This window comes from Lithobates pipiens, unplaced genomic scaffold (genome assembly GCF_037356315.1).
Source record: "Lithobates pipiens isolate NorthernLeopardFrog02 unplaced genomic scaffold, aLitPip1_a1.2 Scaffold_19, whole genome shotgun sequence".
NCBI lineage: Eukaryota > Metazoa > Chordata > Amphibia > Anura > Ranidae > Lithobates > Lithobates pipiens.
Window position 1 is genome coordinate 563919855 of NW_027507764.1, and position 17741 is coordinate 563937595.

At 43.5% G+C, this 17741-nt stretch overlaps 1 protein-coding gene across 2 annotated transcripts in view; it reads right to left on the reverse strand.

The window, feature by feature from the left end:
• The window catches only part of LOC143997640 (uncharacterized), a 322976-nt gene that overhangs the window by 228189 nt on the left and 77046 nt on the right, over window positions 1–17741 (reverse strand). For both annotated transcript variants that reach the window (XM_077493359.1, XM_077493358.1), the window contains exons 10-11: window positions 16956–17045; window positions 10313–11095 (exon numbers count right to left, since the gene is read on the reverse strand). In XM_077493359.1, the coding sequence (XP_077349485.1) occupies window positions 10313–11095; window positions 16956–17045 (873 nt within the window). The remainder of the gene's footprint in view (window positions 1–10312; window positions 11096–16955; window positions 17046–17741) is intronic.

The following is a 17741-nucleotide window of genomic DNA, read 5'->3' on the forward strand; positions in this document are numbered from 1 at the left end:
AACCATAAAATGGAAATCTAGTATAAATGCTTTTTAAATAGTTAAACTGAGCCAAGGAAGAGGAGTAAAAACAAAACGGCAATTCACAATTCAATGCGACATCCAGAAAATTAACCAGTTGGGATGAATGCAGCGATTTTGCCGAATCTGTTTATCTGCAATCTTACTAATTGTAAGTCTGCTGAAAGTTTGTCAAAATTTGCCTCATGATTCGCCATGGTATTAATGGCTTCTCAATTTACCCTCTGCAAAATGCTATACACACTTACAAATTTAAAGACCAAACAGTTAGGCAGGCCTCTAAACAACAAACTGCAAATTTCAATTGAAGCCCATAGTAGACAAAACTATCAATCACAAACTTAGTATATCTATTTACTTAAAATAAATAAAAAATGTATATACAGTTAGGTCCATATATATTTGGACACAGGCACAATTTTCATTTTGTTCAGGTATTTACCACAACATATTCAAGCTATAATTATATAATGGATGTGGGCTGAAAGTGCACACCTTCAGGTTTAATTTGAGGATATGTGCATCTAAGGCCGCGTACACACGTGGGGACTGTTCGCTCAACTTTGTCCGCTGAACAGTGTTTCGGCGGACAGTCCGCTCGTGTGTGGGCTTTCAGCGGACAGTTTCAGCGGACAGTCTGCTGAACAAAGTTTTTCGGAAATTCCGAAAAACTGTCCGCTGAAACTTTGTTTCAGCGAACAGTTCCCTCGTGTGTAGGCTTGTTCGTCAAACTAAGTTCCGCGCATGCTCAGAAAGGATTTACACGCCGAAGTTTGCATTGCAGTGTATAGGACGTCGTTTTCTAGTCCCGTCGTACGTGCCGTTCACGTCATCGCGCACGGTTTCAGCGGACTGTTCGTTCGTCGTGTGTGGGCAAGTCCGTCCATGCTAATTTTGAGCGGACTGTCCGCTGAAACTGTTTGACGGACAAAGTTGAGCGAACAGTCCCCGTGTGTGTACGCGGCCTTAGTCAGAGGAAGGGTTTAGGAATTACAGTTCTTAAGAATAGCCATCCCCCTTTTTCAAGGGACCAAAAATAATTAGACAATTGAATCAAAAGCTGTTGCATGGCCAGGTGTGGGCTACTCCTTCATTATTTCTTCATCAATTAAGCAGGTAAAAGGTCTGGAGTTGATTCTTAGGGCCCTTTCACACAGGCTTGTCCATGTACGGGCTCCGCTTTGCTCAGCGGGGAATCGATCTGTTGTTCCCCGGCCGAGTAGGCAGGTGACAGGTCCGTCTCTGCACACTTTGCAGGGACCCACGTGTCAGAGCGCCGCTCTCCTCTATGGGGGATCGGATGAAGATGGACCGACAGTAGAATCCGTTTCATCTGATCCACCAGACGGATGAAAAAATAGGGTTTCCATCCTTCACACTTTAGCGGATCGGAGTGGGTCAGATTTCAGCGGACAAGTGACCACTGATATCTGTCGCTCCATAGACCTGTATGGAGCGTCTGTTCGCCTAGATCCGCCTAAAAAACTGACAGACGGACCATGTGAAAGGGGCCCTAGTGGGGTATTTGCATTTGGAATCTATTGCTGTGAACCTACATCATTCACTCAAAGGAGATGTCCATGCAAGTGAAAATGGCCATTATAAGGCTTCAAAAACAAAACAAATCCACCAGAGAGATAGCAGCAACATTAGGCGTAGCCAAATCAACAGTTTGGTACATTCTGAGGAAAGAAGAAAGCACCGGTGAGCTCAGCAACATAAAAAGGTCTGGACGTCCACGGAAGACAACAGTGGTGGATGATCGCAGGATCCTCTCTCTGGTAAAGAAAAACCCATTCACAACATCCAGACAAGTGAAGGACACTCTCCAGGAGGTGGGCATATCATTGTCAAAGTCTATCAAGAGAAGACTTCACGAGAGCAAATACAGAGAGTTAACCACAAAGTGCAAACCATTCATAAGCCTGAAGAATAGAAAAGCCAGATTAGACTTTGCCAAAAAAATCTAAAAAAGCCAGATCAGTTCTGGAAAAGCATTCTTTGGCGGATGAAACCAAGATTAATCTGTACCAGAATGAAGGGAAGAAAAAAGTGTAAAGAAGGCTTGGAACAGCTGATGATCCAAAGCACACAACGTCATATGTAACACATGGTGGAGCTTGCAGTGTGATGAAATGGGCATGCATGGCTTCCAGTGGCACTGGGTCATTGGTGTTTATTGATGATGTGACAGAAGACAGAAGCAGCCAGATGAATTCTTCAGTGTTTAGAGATATATTGTCAGCTGAGATTCAGCCAAATGCAGCAAAGTTTATTGGATGGTGCTTCACAGTACAGATAAACAATGATCCAAAACACACTGCAAAAGCAACCCAGGAGCTTTTGAAGGGAAAGAAGTGGAATATTCTGCAATGGCCGAGTCAATCACCCGATCTCAACCCAACTGAACATTCATTTCACTTGCTGAAGGCAAAACAAAAGGCAGAAACACCCACAAACAAAGAACAACTGAAGACAGCTGCAGTTAGAGCCTGGCAAAGCATCCGAAAAGAGGAAACCCAGTCTTTGGTAATGTCCATGGGTTCCAGACTTCAGGCAGTAATTGCCAGTAAAGGATTCTCAACAAAATATTAAAAATTAACATTTTATTTATGATTATATTATTTTGTCCAATTACATTTGAGCCCCTGAAAATGGAAGGACTGTGTATAAAAATGGTTGCAGTTCCTAAAACTTGTACTTGATATTTATGTTCAACCCCTTGAATTGAAAGTCTGCATTCCAAATTCATTTGGATTGTTTGGTTTTTAATTTTATTCTGGTGGCATACAGAGCCAAAAGTATGAAAATCGTGCCCGTGTCCAAATATATATATGGACCTAACTCTATATATTGGGCATGACTTTGACTGGGCCATTCTAACACATAAATATGCTTTGATATAAAACATTCCATTGTAGCTCTGGCTGCATGTTTAGGGTCATTGTCCTGCTGGAAGGTGAACCTCCGCCCCAGTCTCAAGTCTTTTGCAGACTCTAAGCCCTTGTACACACGGTCAGAGATTCCGACAACCAAATCCATCGGATTTTGTCCTTCGGATTTTGTCCGACGGATTGTGTCCGAAACTGTTGTATACACACGGTCAGACAAAGTTGTCGGAAAATCCGATCGTTCAGAACGTGATGACATTATTTCGTTACGATGGGACTACGTTCAGGCTAGTAGCCAATAGCTTTGGTGTAGGAATTTGATCTGAGCATGCGTGGCACTTTGTCCGATCGGAATTCTCTACACATGATCGGAGTATGTCCGATCTGAGCATTTTGTCGGAAAACATTTCCAGCAAGTTGGAAAATTTGGTCCGACGGAAACAGTCCGATGCAGACCACACACAGTCGGAATATCCGACAAAACGCTCCGATCGGACGCATTCCGTCAGAATCTCCGATCGTGTGTACAAGGGCTAAGAGGTTTTCTTCTAAGATTGCCCTGTATTTGGCTCCATCCATCTTCCCATCAACTCTGACCAACTTCCTTGTCCCTGCTGTAGAAAAGCATCCCCACAACATGATACTACCACCACCATGTTACATAGTGGGGATGATGTGTTCAGGGTGATGTGCAGTGTTGGTTTTCCACCAGAAATATTGTTTTGCTTTTAGGCCAAAAAGTTCAATTTTGGTCTCAACTGACCAGAGCACCTTCTTCCACATGTTTGCCCTGTCCCCCACATGGCTTCTCACAAACTGCAAACAGAACTTCTTATGGCTTTCTTTCAACAATGGCTTTCTTCTTGCTATTCTTCCACAATGGCCAGATTTGTGGAGAGCACGACTAATAGTTGTCCTGTGGACAGATTCTCCCACCTCAGCTGTGGATCTCTGCAGCTCCTCCAGCGTTACCATGGACCTCTTGGCTGCTTCTCTGAATAAAGTGGTTGTAAACCCCTCTGTGCAACTTGTACCTATAGGTCAGCCTATAATAAGGCTGACCTATAGGCACTGTAAATATCTCTTAAACGTGCGCTGTTTAGGAGATATTTACCTTGTAGGGCGCCAATGTTATGTTGTGATGTTTGCTAAATTACTGAGATTATATTACACACACGTGGACTCTATTTACTAATTAGGTGACTTCTGAAGGAAATTTAGCCACTATATTTTAGTTAGGGGTATCAGAGTAAAGGGGGCTGAATACAAATGCACGCCACACTTTTCAGATATTTATTTGTAAAAAAAATTGAAAACCATTTATGTGCCACTTTGTGTTGGTTTATCACATAAAATCACAGTAAAATACATTTATGTTTTTGGTTGTAGCATGACAAAATGTGGAAAATTTCAAGGGGTGTAAATACTTTTTCAAGGCACTGTGGGAAAAACAAAGTCCACGCAGAATACAGAGTCCATCACTGCATCAAAATTTAAAGAAATTCACTACTACCAGATCTGTAAGGAAGGATATGAAGACCTAGCATTCTAAATGGTGTATCACTCTCTCGACATCCACATACATATAGGATCAAACACTGGGGCTGATTTACTAAAACTGTTGAGCGCAATATCTGGTGCAGCTCTGCATGGTAGTCAATCAGTTTCTAACTTCATCTTGTTCAGTTTTGACAAAAAAAAATGGAAACCGATTGGTTTCTAAGCAGAGCTGCAGCAGACTTTGCACTCTCCAATTTTAGTAAATCAACCCCACAGTCTTAATACCAAAATGTGATGCTTGATGTACATAACCCAAAAACAAATGATGTATAATAAGAGATTATAAAACAATAATAACGTCTCTCAAAATATCTTGTGTTATGCTTTTCTGTTTTCACCACCACTGCGCATTTATCCTCCGCATTCCTGTGTCCCAACCACAAGTTGTGCTGAAACCTGGACTCCATGACATCACATACAACACATACAATGTAGGGTCAAATACTACTTGTGTCCCCCTTTGACCCCTTTCACACTAGGGCGGGAGCGGTTTCGGCAGTAAAGCGGCACTATTTTTAGCGCCACTTTACCGTCGTTTTAGCGCCGGTATGCGGCCGCTAGCAGGGCAGTTTTGACCCCCGCTAGCGGGGGGAAAAAGGGTTAAATCTGCCACGCTGCCCCATTGATTTCAATGGGTAGGAGCAGTTTAGGAGTGGTGAATACACCGCTCCTTCACCACCCCAAAGATGCTGCTAGCAGGACTTTTTTCACCGTCCTGCTAGCGCACCACTCCAGTGTAAAAGCCCTCCAGCTTTCACACTGGTGTGAAAGGGGCCGTTTTTTTTCAGGCGCTATACAGGCACTATTTTTAGCGCTGTAGCACCTGAAAACCGCCTCATTGTGAAAGGGGCCTTAGTGGACATATTTTAATTATCTCTGTGGCCTCGCTGGTAGATCTCCCTGGTGGTAATACCTCTTCCTGGGCTCTGTTTAGAAACCAATTCTTTCTATGGATAGCTCGGACACCGTCCCTTTCTCCTCTGCTCAGCACAATACAGGAAAAACACTACATTTATTCACTCCCAAGCTAACAGAGTAATGCCGTGTACACACGGTCGGACTTTCCGGCACAAAAAGTCTGACGGAACCTTTTCATCAAATATTCCAATCGTGTGTGGGCCTCATCAGACTTTTTTTTTCCCCGAAATTCTGACAGACCTAGAAATAGAACACGTTTTAAATCTTTCCGAAGGAATCAATTCCTATCGGGAAAACCGTACGTCTGAATGCTGTTCCAACGGACCAAAAACAATGCAAGGGCAGCTATTGGCTACTGGCTATTGAACTTCCTTTTTCTAGTCCCACCGGACGTCTTGTACATCTAGATCAGGATCAGGGATCTGCAATTAGCGGACCTCTAACTGTTGCAAAACTACAAGTCCCATCATGCCTCTGCCTCTGTGGCTGTCAGAGTCTTGCTATACCTCATGGGATTTGTAGTTCTGCAACAGCTGGAGGTCCGCTAATTGCAGATCCCTGGTCTAGATGATCGGACTTTGGTGTGATCGTGTGTAGGCAAGACCGTTTCAGCGGAACTGCTCCAAAGATAACCAGCATGATTGTATAAAATCCCCATTTTACACCATTTTAAAACCAAATTTCCTGTGTGTTTTATCAGTCCTACGCTTTTCCTGAGTGTCATGATGTCATCCAGTTAGCCCCGCTCCTATATATCCTTATATAGATCGGAATGGCCACCATTTTGTTTTGGATTTCCTATCCAAATTACCACTTTTGTTAAGCACCCATTTTGCCGCCTCCATTGCTCCTTCATAAATAATAGATGCATGCTCTGCCGAAAAAATTGGTTCGATTTAGTTTCAGTGGTTTTTTTTTTTTGTTTTTTTTTCAGGTCATTTGTGATGATGGAAATTCGTCAATTCGAAAATTCCTAAAGGCAAAAATCTGGAAATGCGGGAATTCACAAATTCAGAAATTAGAAAATTCACAAATTCAAAAATCCGAAAATAAGAAAGAAAATCCAAAAATTTGAAAGAATGAAAATTCTAAATAATAACTAACTATTAAATTATAGGTGTTGGAATTTCCTTTCAAATTTGGCTATTAGTCAATGAAGTGAATACGAATTTATCCGAAGTTACGAATTATCCGACATAATGAATGCCACATCTAAACGAATGGAACAAAATGAATTAATAAGAAGAATAATAAAACAATTTTGTTATTATTGTCATTTATTATTATTAATTTGTTACGCTCCAATTGTTTAGATATGGCATTCGTTATTTTGGATAATTCGTAACTTCGGATAAATTCGTATTTGTTACATTCTCTAACAGCTAAATTTGAAAGGAAATTCCAATACCTATAATTTAATAGTTAGTAATAGTTAAGTTATAACTGAAACAATCAACTACAACTGAAACAACTACAACTGAAAACGACAACAACTGAAAACAACTACAACAACCACTACTGAAACAACAACAACAGAAACGAAAAAAAAAACTACAACAATAACTGAAACAACTGAAAACAACAACTACAACTGAAACAACAACTGAAAGCAACTACTGAAATGACAACAACAGAAACAACAACAACAACTGAAATAACAACAACTGAAACAACAACCGAAACAACAACTGAAAACAACTACAACTGAAGAAACAACAACTGAAAACAACAACTGAAAACAACAACAACTGAATACAACAAGAATTGAAACAACAATTACAACTGAAATGACAACTGAATTTTCGAATATTCAAATTTCCGAATTTTCAAATTTTTGAATATTTGAATTGAAAAATTTCCAAATTTCCGAATACATGAATTTACAAATTTACGAATTTTCGAATTCACGAATATTAGGAAAAATTTGTTAAATGGGTTTTTGTTAGCTCGGATATTTCCAAATTAACGAATTTGCTAAATTTTTTAAAAAACTAATTCAGGACTAAACTAATTGCACATGTCTAATAAATAATGTTGGTGTGAAGGGATACTACATCTGCTGTTACCATTAATGTTTGATCTGTGACTTTTACTCCCCCAGTGGCTGGTGACTAAGGCCGCGTACACACGGGCGGACTGTTCGCCCAACCTTGTCCGCTGAACAGTGTTTGAGCGAACAGTCCGCCCGTGTGTAGGCTACTTTCGAAATGAGCAAACTGTTCCCGCTCGGAAAGTCCGCCCATTTCGAGCGCGTGTACAGGTAGGCGGGGCCCGCGAAGGAGACGTCGCGGGCTCCGCCGCCTGGAATGGGCTTAAAGGGGAACCCCAACGCCGAAAAAAATCGGCGTGGGGGTTCCCCCAAAGTCCACGCCAGACCCTTGTCCGAGCACGCTACCCGGCCGGCCAGGAAAGGGGGGCGAGCGAGCGCGCCCCCCCTCCTGAGCCGTACCAGGCCGCGTGCCCTCAACATGGGGGGTGCCTTGGGGAAGGGGGGGCCGCGCGGCCCCCCACCCCAAAGCACCTTGTCCCCATGTTGATGAGGACAAGGGCCTCTTCCCGACAACCTTGGCCGTTGGTTGTCGGGGTCTGCGGGCGGGGGGCTTATCGGAATCCGGGAGCCCCCTTTAAGAAGGGGGCCCCCGGATACCGGCCCCCCACCCTATGTGAATGAGTATGGGGTACAATGTACCCCTACCCATTCACCTGTGAAATAAAGTACAAAAAAAAACACAACACAGGGAAAAAATATTTTATTGCACAGCTCCGGGGGTCTTCCGTCTTCGGGGGTCTTCTCGCTGGACTCCTCCGCTATCTGTGTGTAGCTCTTTTGCTAGCGGAGGAGTCCGGCTTTCTTCCTCCCCGCCGCCGGCCTCTTCTCCCGACTTCGGGGGTCTTGTCCCCCTCTTCGGTTCTTCTGCCGGGCCACCGCGCCTTCTTGTAGCTCTTTTGCAGGCGGTGGCCCGGTCTTCTGTCGCCGCTGCCTTCCGTTCTTCTGTCGCCGCCTTCGGTTCTTCTGCCGGGCCACCGCGCCTTCTTGTAGCTCTTTTACAGGCGGTGGCCCGGTCTTCTGTCGCCGCTGTCGTCGCCGCCGCCGCCGCCTTCCGTTCTTGTTCTTCTTCTTGTTCTTCTTCTTCTTCTCCAGGAGATGTTGACTCGACGAGCTCTCCGGCCGGAATGCCAGAGCCGCGCTGTGCGGTCACTTATATAGTGACAATGGGGCGGTGTCACATGGTATATGTCACATGGGTTGGTCACATGGTGACCCCGCCCCCTTACGATGTCATAGTCCCCATGTGACATCAACCCATGTGACCAACCCATGTGACATATACCATGTGACACCGCCCCATTGTCACTATATAAGTGACCGCACAGCGCGGCTCTGGCATTCCGGCCGGAGAGCTCGTCGAGTCAACATCTCCTGGAGAAGAAGAAGAACAACAAGAAGAAGAACAAGAATGGAAGGCGGCGGCGGCGGCGACGACAGCGGTGACAGAAGACCGGGCCACCGCCTGTAAAAGAGCTACAAGAAGGCGCGGTGGCCCGGCAGAAGAACCGAAGGCGGCGACAGAAGAACGGAAGGCAGTGGCGACAGAAGACCGGGCCACCGCCTGCAAAAGAGCTACAAGAAGGCGCGGTGGCCCGGCAGAAGAACCGAAGAGGGGGACAAGACCCCCGAAGTCGGGAGAAGAGGCCGGCGGCGGGGAGGAAGAAAGCCGGACTCCTCCGCTAGCAAAAGAGCTACACACAGATAGCGGAGGAGTCCGGCGAGAAGACCCCCGAAGACGGAAGACCCCCGGAGCTGTGCAATAAAATATTTTTTCCCTGTGTTGTGTTTTTTTTTGTACTTTATTTCACAGGTGAATGGGTAGGGGTACATTGTACCCCATACTCATTCACATAGGGTGGGGGGCCGGTATCCGGGGGCCCCCTTCTTAAAGGGGGGCTCCCGGATTCCGATAAGCCCCCCGCCCGCAGACCCCGACAACCAACGGCCAGGGTTGTCGGGAAGAGGCCCTTGTCCTCATCAACATGGGGACAAGGTGCTTTGGGGTGGGGGGGCCGCGCGGCCCCCCCTTCCCCAAGGCACCCCCCATGTTGAGGGCACGCGGCCTGGTACGGCTCAGGAGGGGGGGCGCGCTCGCTCGCCCCCCTTTCCTGGCCGGCCGGGTAGCGTGCTCGGACAAGGGTCTGGTGTGGACTTTGGGGGAACCCCCACGCCGATTTTTTTCGGCGTTGGGGTTCCCCTTTAAGCCCATTCCAGGCGGCGGAGCCCGCGACGTCTCCTTCGCGGGCCCCGCCTACCTGTACACGCGCTCGAAATGGGCGGACTTGCCTCCGCCTTACGTGGGCGAGTCCGTTCATTTCAAAAGTTGAGCGAACTGTTTGGCAAACAGTTCGCTGAAACAGTCCGCTCGTGTGTGGGCAAGTCCGCTCATGCAAATTTTGAGCGGACTGTTTGCCGAAACTGTTTGACGAACAAGGTTGGGCAAACAGTCCGCGCGTGTGTACGCGGCCTAACAGATTACAGGAAAACAGCACCTATATGTAATGTAAGGTGATAGACCATAACAAAATGGGGAAATCCACAACAAAATGGCGCTCACAGGAAGTGAGGGAAAATCCCCTTAAGGGCCAATGCTTGTGTCAATAGGCTTTTGTTTGCTTCAACCAGGTTTTGCAGGTTATAAACAGGTCACATGCAAGTCTCAGAAGCATCACAAACAAAGCAGATAGTAGTAAAACCCAACTGTTAGCGAAACAAGTGCCCCCATTTGAAGGTTATTTTCAGTCTATCCCTATCCTAGTGACATAAATAAATTGTGTGAAATTCCATAACAGGCACAGAGAAAGCAATAGGAGCACTGAAATCACATTTTAACCCTTCCCATTTCACTCTAATGAAATTAAACACTGCTTACCCACAAAGGTTATAGGCACTGAAGGAACATTTTTCTTCTTCTCATTTGTTAACTGTGACCACAAAATCCTTTTTGTCGTAGCTTCATTTTGTTTCTCATACCGCTCACTGTCCACTCTTAGGGGAGTTACAATGACAGGCATTTCATGTTTAGGTGGAGTTGTCTTCAATGGGGTATGCACTGTAGCCAGAGATTCAGGAGATCTATTGAGAGTTGAGATCCATGGTGAAGGACCTTTTTCCATTGCAGAAACATCTTCATTCAAAGTTATATTTCTTCCAGTGACAGAGACAGCACCTTTTTGTTGATTTTTTTCTGTCCAAAAGGACATTACAGTGTGTGGTCTTTGTAACATCTCAAGAGCAGCCATTGTTGTCCAGCCTGGTAATTTATGTGATGATACTTCTTGAGTTTTATGGGTCAAAAATGATATACTTTGTTCTCTTAAAACATTTTGTGGTAGTAAGGATATTTTGTCAGAAGGCGGTTGGCCTTTTTGTTCAATGGTTCCCAACAACAAAGGTAGTTTAGTAGGAGCAATTTTGTGTTCTTTTAAGGCAAATCCATATACCAATTGTGGAACCCTGGTAGGAATCTGATTTTGACCTTCCAAATTATATTCTTGAGTGTCCAAAAAAGATGTATTTTGTCTTGTCTTTGAGATACCAGGAAAATCCATTGGGATTGTTGTAGGAAACACTTTCTGGATGGTTTCATAATCTCCTGTGCGGTTTATTGTGATAGCTTGGTTACCAGTAGCTTCTAAAGGAGCACTTGGAGTAGCTAAATGGAAATGCACAATATTTATAAAAAAGCATAAAAGATGTGCATAACGTAAGCCCAAAACAAAATGTGATATATTGCAGCTTACCAGTTCTTAGATGTGGTGGCCAGTGCTGATGCAAGATCATCTAGTGCCAAAGGCGACAGCTGTATTTACAGCTGCTCACCATTGCTTGCATTCCCACTTGCATTACCGCCTGAGCTCCTCCTCCTGTTAGAATCTCATTGAAGCGCAAAACCACAGAGCAAACTGCATGAGGGATCCAGGTTGGGCGCTCCTTAGGATAATCTAATGCCTGATGATCTGAGGTGGAGCTGAGGTGGTGATGGTAGCACTGGGCAGCAGCTGCAAATACAGATTATCATTTGTGAATTACCCAGGTGAACTGACTTTGTCCCTTGCTAGAAGAGGATTAACTGCAGGGCTCAAGTCCTGCGGGAATGCATGGGAACGGAGTTCCTGTACTTTTTCCACAACAGGATCTCAGTTCCCGTTAGCAGCCGCATCCTGCAAGACTTTGAAGTATGTGAGCTGTGTGGCAGGTGCTACACCAGCAACCGCCGACACAGCTCCCAATAGTAAGTGCCGCACACCAGGGGTGGACTGACCATTCAGGCATTGCCAGTAGGTGGCCCTCTTTGATCTACCTGTCAATTACAGCTAGCTGATGGGTAGATCAGGTCCCTGCTGCTAAGAGATTGTATTTTGTCAGACCTCTCGTGATGCGCTCCTCCCCGCCGGCCCCTCCTGATTTTCTGTCTCCTCATCTTCCCCCCCCCAGTCTCCTGCATACTTGCTCTGTGTATCCCGCTGAATCCCCCCCCCCCCCTCCTCTATCTTCAGTGCCATATGATGAGAGAACCCAGAGGAGGAGCACAGCTATTCTGCTCACAGGACATGCAGGGAGAGAGGTGAGCTGAGGGAGGAACATCAGTTTGGGGTGGTAAGCTGAGCACAATACCTGGCAAAGTTTAATGCTAGGGGGGAAGTTTATTTGGAAATATGTGAAGGGTTGGAATAGCAGCGAGTGTGTGTTGGAGCCCCTGCAGAGTTTGCAGCCCCCCAAGCTAACATACATCTCCTAAGCAGGAACACATCACTATCTCCCCAAGCATTCTGTCCAGATAATGTGCAGTTCATTTATGACCTTTCCGTTTAACCCTGTGTAATCCAAACTCTGTTCAATGAAAAGTGTAAACTCACCACATAAACACTCTATATACAAAATAACATTCCCCAATAAAGATCAGAACATGATGTTCACATTTGCATGGAAGCACAATTGAATGAATGCTGATTATTATAGAGAATTACCGTATTTATGTTTATTAAGGATTGTTTTTTTTTTTATGTACTAACAGGTAAGCTTCATACACACAATATGAAAATTGGATGAAAAATACCACTTTTCAAGTGTTCGTGCATATGAGCGTATCATTTTTTTTTTTTGGTGGGGGAGTGGATCTTGGGTGGGAGTTCCCACACTTTTTTCCCCAGGACTTGACCCCTGATTAACTGCGTGAGATCACAAATGGCAGTGGCCTTAAAAGTATGTTGGAGACAACTATGTACAAATCATCATTCATTTTGGATTAAAGTCAAGGTGGAATATCATGAGATTGCCACAAAATCACTGAAAAGCCTGCTTCAATTTCCAACATCATATCTTTGTAAAGCAGGTTTTTCTGCAACGAAAACGAGATTATGGAGTAGAATGGACAAAAGCAACACACTTCGCGTGTTTTTTTTGGCTTTATACAATGCACTACTTAGTTAACTTTCATTGAGCGATTTAACTTTTTACCGCTGCATTGCTGCTCATTGATTTCTCATTGATAGTGCTTTCATGGCTGTGTGATGCTCCAATATGCGTGATTGGATCCATTCTATTAAAGCAATTGGTGACCAAGTTTAAATTCACATATACTATTAAGCCATGTGCCACTTATTTTTCTAAATGTTCAATGACACAGTCAGTGTATCAATTTATCCAATCTTTCTTATTTGGATTATTGATTAATTGATTTTTTGGTTCAATTTCAATATATAAAATCCTTCCCTTAACGATGGTTATTTTGAGCATTTTAGTGGCTCTCCAAACTGTGCAACCAAGATCAGGGGTGACTTCTGGTCAGTGTTAATTTTTGGCAGAAAATTTCGATTTCATTTTAGTCTTAGCCTTAGGACTAAAATGTCATTTTAGTTTTAGTCCCATTTTAGTCTTCTGCAATTGTTTTAGTTTTATTCTTATTTAGTAGACTAAATCTCCAGTACATTTTAGTCAACTGAAATGTCCTACATTTTAGTCAACTAAAATGTCATACACTTTAGTCGTCTAAAATCTAGTGGGTGTAATTCAATTGTAATGCATTAGTTAACAATTCTCTACAATTTGCAAACTTATTATATGCTGGAGTAAAAAAAACGAATATGTTATTTAATATTACATTGAAGTATGAACATGCACTACAGATCAGTGTTAATTTTGAAGTCAAATTTCAATTTAGTTTTAGTCTTAGACTTTTGACTAAAATGGCATTTTAGTTTTAGTCCCATTTTAGTCTTTTGACTAAAATGCCATTTTAGTTGTATTTTAGTCATTTCAGTTGTTTTAGTCGATTAAAATAATATTCATTTAGTCAACTAAAATGTTTTAGTCGTTTTAGCCAACGAAATTAACACTGCTTCTGGTTTCCTCTCTGTGTTCACATCAGTATTATGGTGCCTCTAAACCTATGTGTTTTCTAATTATGAACATAGTAAGTTTACACCACGGTTTTGGTTCCTTCTTTTCCCTTTTTTAGGGCCCATTTTCTGGACTTATGTTTACTGTTTTTTGTCCAGAATATTGTCATATTAATTCATTTTTTGTTTTCATACTCTTCAGCTGGCCTTTTATCTGTCCCTGCAATCGTACATAATGCTCTGGTTGATCTACCATAACTCACTCTAGAAATGTGCACATCAGTAACCCCATATACAAATACTCTGCAGCTTCTCCAATAAAATAAATATCCCCCCCCCCCCCCCCAGTAAACCTCCCATATCCGATACTAAACAAGCTAGTGTTTTCTCCAGGAACTCGCTCTTCTGGGCTTAGAAAATAGCTTTGCTTGCAAAGCACAGTCTGGGCCATGCATATTACCTAATGTTCCTTCAGGAACCTTTTTGCCAGTGCTAAGGTAGATTTCTGGAGCCTAATACAATTTCAGTATTTTTTTCATATCTCAGATTTTTATAATCTTGTTCATGGTCTGATCTCTTTCAGGTAGATGTGCAGAGCAAGTGAGCTTGATACTAAATGAAACCTCTCTATTTTTTTTGCTAAATTTGATGAATCTTCTTAGGCAGGCCATAGATTATGCTCTTGCTCAATACCCCCATCAACACTGACTGTGTTGTTGGGGAAATCCCTCCAGCAGCAATATTGTGTTCTGCAGGCAGGGAACGCAGAACGCAGGGGCCTTCCCTGCTGGCAGAACACAGTGATTAGTGTTGCCGCCTCCCAGATAGCAAGCAATTGAGTTGCAAGTTTGAAAACGACTTAGTAAGCTATAGGTAGACTTGCCAGGCTTCACAAGTTTGTTGCACAATTGCAGCAAGTTCGCATTGCATGACTCCAGATCAGGTTTCTTTGCAAACCTCCTGCAAGTCAGCTGTAAGTTCTGGTTCAGTTATGTTGTGCAATAGTCATCCCACCATAAGGGGGCACTGTGACCGATAGACCTATTGCTGTAGATTCACCACTGCAACCTTGCTCTTGCTAGAGACTTGCCATACAAATTTGCTACCAATTGAAAATGTGCAGCAAGTTAACAAGTTTGAGGCAAGCTATCCTTGCTATCTGGGCTATAGCCAGCAACATTAATTGTTCATCAAAAACCAGACAGGCTAGTTGTACAAAAAACAACAACAGCCTGGTTGTACAAAAGTTAATAGATCGACTTGTGTACAACCAGGGTGCCCATTCATGGATTGAAATTCACTGCTAAACCGTCAATCCATGTATGGCCGGCTTTAGGTTTTCTTAGGAATGTACAGCCGTGGCCATATGTTTTGAGAATGACACAAATATTATTTTCACAAAGTCTGCTGCCTCAGTTTTTATGATGACAATTTAAATATACTGCAGAATGAAGAATGATCAGATGAATTTCAATTAATTAAAGTTCCTCTTAACCATGAACATTAACTTAATCCCATAAAAAAACATTTCCATTTGTGAAGAAGGCTTCAGGGCGCCCAAGAAAGTCCAGCAAGCACCAGGACCGTCTCCTACAGTTGATTCAGCTGCGGGATCGGGACACCACCAGTGCAGAGCTAGTACATCTGCATGCCCAGTGAAAGCAAGCCTTTTGGAAGATGCCTGGTGTCAAGATGGGCAGCAAAAGTAGCCACTTCTTTTCAGTAAAAACATGAGGGACAGACTGATATTCTGTAAAAGGTACAGGGATTGGACTGCTGAGGACTGGGGTAAAGTAATTTTCTCTGATGAATCCCCTTTCCAATTGTTTGGGGCATCCGAAAAAAACCTTATCTGGAGAAGAAAGGGTGAGTGCTACCATCAATCCTGCGTCGTGCCAACAGTAATGCCACATACACACGACCAAACTTTCTTGCAGAAAAGGTCAGATGGACCTTCAATGGAGTTCCGACGGACTTCCAAACGAATGGACTTGCCCACACATGAATGGACTAAGTCCGTTCGAAAGTCCATTCATTTTTATTACTGATAGGAATTGAGTCCGTCGGACAGATTTGAAACATGCTCTATTTCTAGGTCCATCTGATTTTTATTTTTAGAACACCAATTGGATTATCCCACACACGATCGGAATGTCCGTCGGATCTAGTCTGCCAGAAAGTCCGGTCGTGTGTATGTGGCATAAAACATCCTGAGACCATTCATGTTTGAGGTTGCTTCTCAGCCAAGGGAGTGGGCTCATTCACAATTTTCCCTAAGAACACAGCTATGAATAAAGAATGGTAAAAAAAAAAAACCTCAGAGAGCAACTTCTGCCAACCATCCAAGAACAGTTTGATGATGAACAATGCCTTTTCCAGCATGATGGAGCACCTTGTCATAAGGCAAATGTGATAAATAAGTGGCTTGGAGAACAAAACATCGACATTTTGGGTCCATGATCAGGAAACTACCCAGACCTTACTCCCATTGAGAACTTGTGGTCCATCCTCAAGGGGTGGGTGAAAAAAACCTCCCCCACAAATTCTGACAAACTCCAAGCATTGATTATGCAAGAATGGGCGGCCATCAGTCAGGATGTGGTCCAGAAGTTGATTGACAGCATGCCTGGGCAAATTGCAGGAGTCTTGAAAAAGAAGGGTCAACACTGCAAATATTGACTCTTTGCATAAACTTAAACTTATTGTCAATAAAAGCCTTTGACTCTTTTGAAATACTTGTAATTATAATTCAGTATACCATAGTAACATCTGAGAAAAAGATCTAAGAAGACTGAAGCAGCCGACTTTGTGAAAACGAATATTTATGTAATTCTCAAAACTTTTGGCCACAGCTGTATTCTTTCAGAACGGTTTCCTTTCTCTTCTATCCCTCCTACACTAACAATCTTCCTTATCCTCCCCACTTTCTTCACTCTCAACTTCCACTTTCACCTATTCCTTCTCTCCCATCTCTTCTATCTCCTTATCTTCCTCTAACATTTGGTTTTGGTGCTCACCTTCACATCATAATGTATGTGTAGTGCTAGCCACATGATACATTATTGACATGCATTATGTTTATGGATCTTACTGGATCCTGCCTTTTATTTCTCAATCTATATTTTTCTTACAAAAGTATCCATATTTAAACAATAAAGGTAGATTTACACTTACTTCTTAATGTCCAGAGTTGTGTGGGAGTGTTCATAATAAGTTCTGCATTTTCCGCAGATGTGATTAGGTTTGGCAGAACTGTCTCTACATCTGTATGAGAAAGAACATTTTATTACATAGCACATGTATAAGCCAGAAAAAAATTAAAAGAGAAGTATGGCGAAAGCCTTTTTTTTCCCCATACTTCCCTTGTGGGTCATAGGAGTGCACTTACTTTTGCTCTTCTGTGACCCAGAGTCAGCTGATAGCGAGGTATTGCCTTTTATCAGCTGATGGGGTAGAGGCTCTCCAAGCTGAAGAAGAATCCCAACAATATTGCCAGGATCTACCTGGCTGCCTGATTGACGAGAGCCAGAGCCAACGGCGCCTGCCCCCTCCCCAGCCTGGTACTCCAATTAGCTCTGACAGTCACCGCTCTCCACTTGGAGTAGACTGAGAACTGAGCGGTCAGCAGTCATGTGATTGCTCAGTTCTGTGTCTTAGAGATGATGTGGGATAGCTGCAGCATGGGTGTAAGTATGTAGGTTTATTTTTGTTCTTAAGCCCACACTTGTCCTTTAACCACTTGACATTCGCGCTATAGCCGAAAGATGGCTACAGCGTGGACCTCAAATGCCGGGAGGGCATCCGTGTAAGCCCTTGTACACACGATCAGAGATTCTGTCGGAATGTGTCCGATCGGAGCGTTTTGTCGAATATTCCGACTGTGTGTGGTCTGCATCGGACTGTTTCCGTCTGAATATCCGTCGGACCAAATTTTCCAACTTCACGGAAATATTTTCCGAC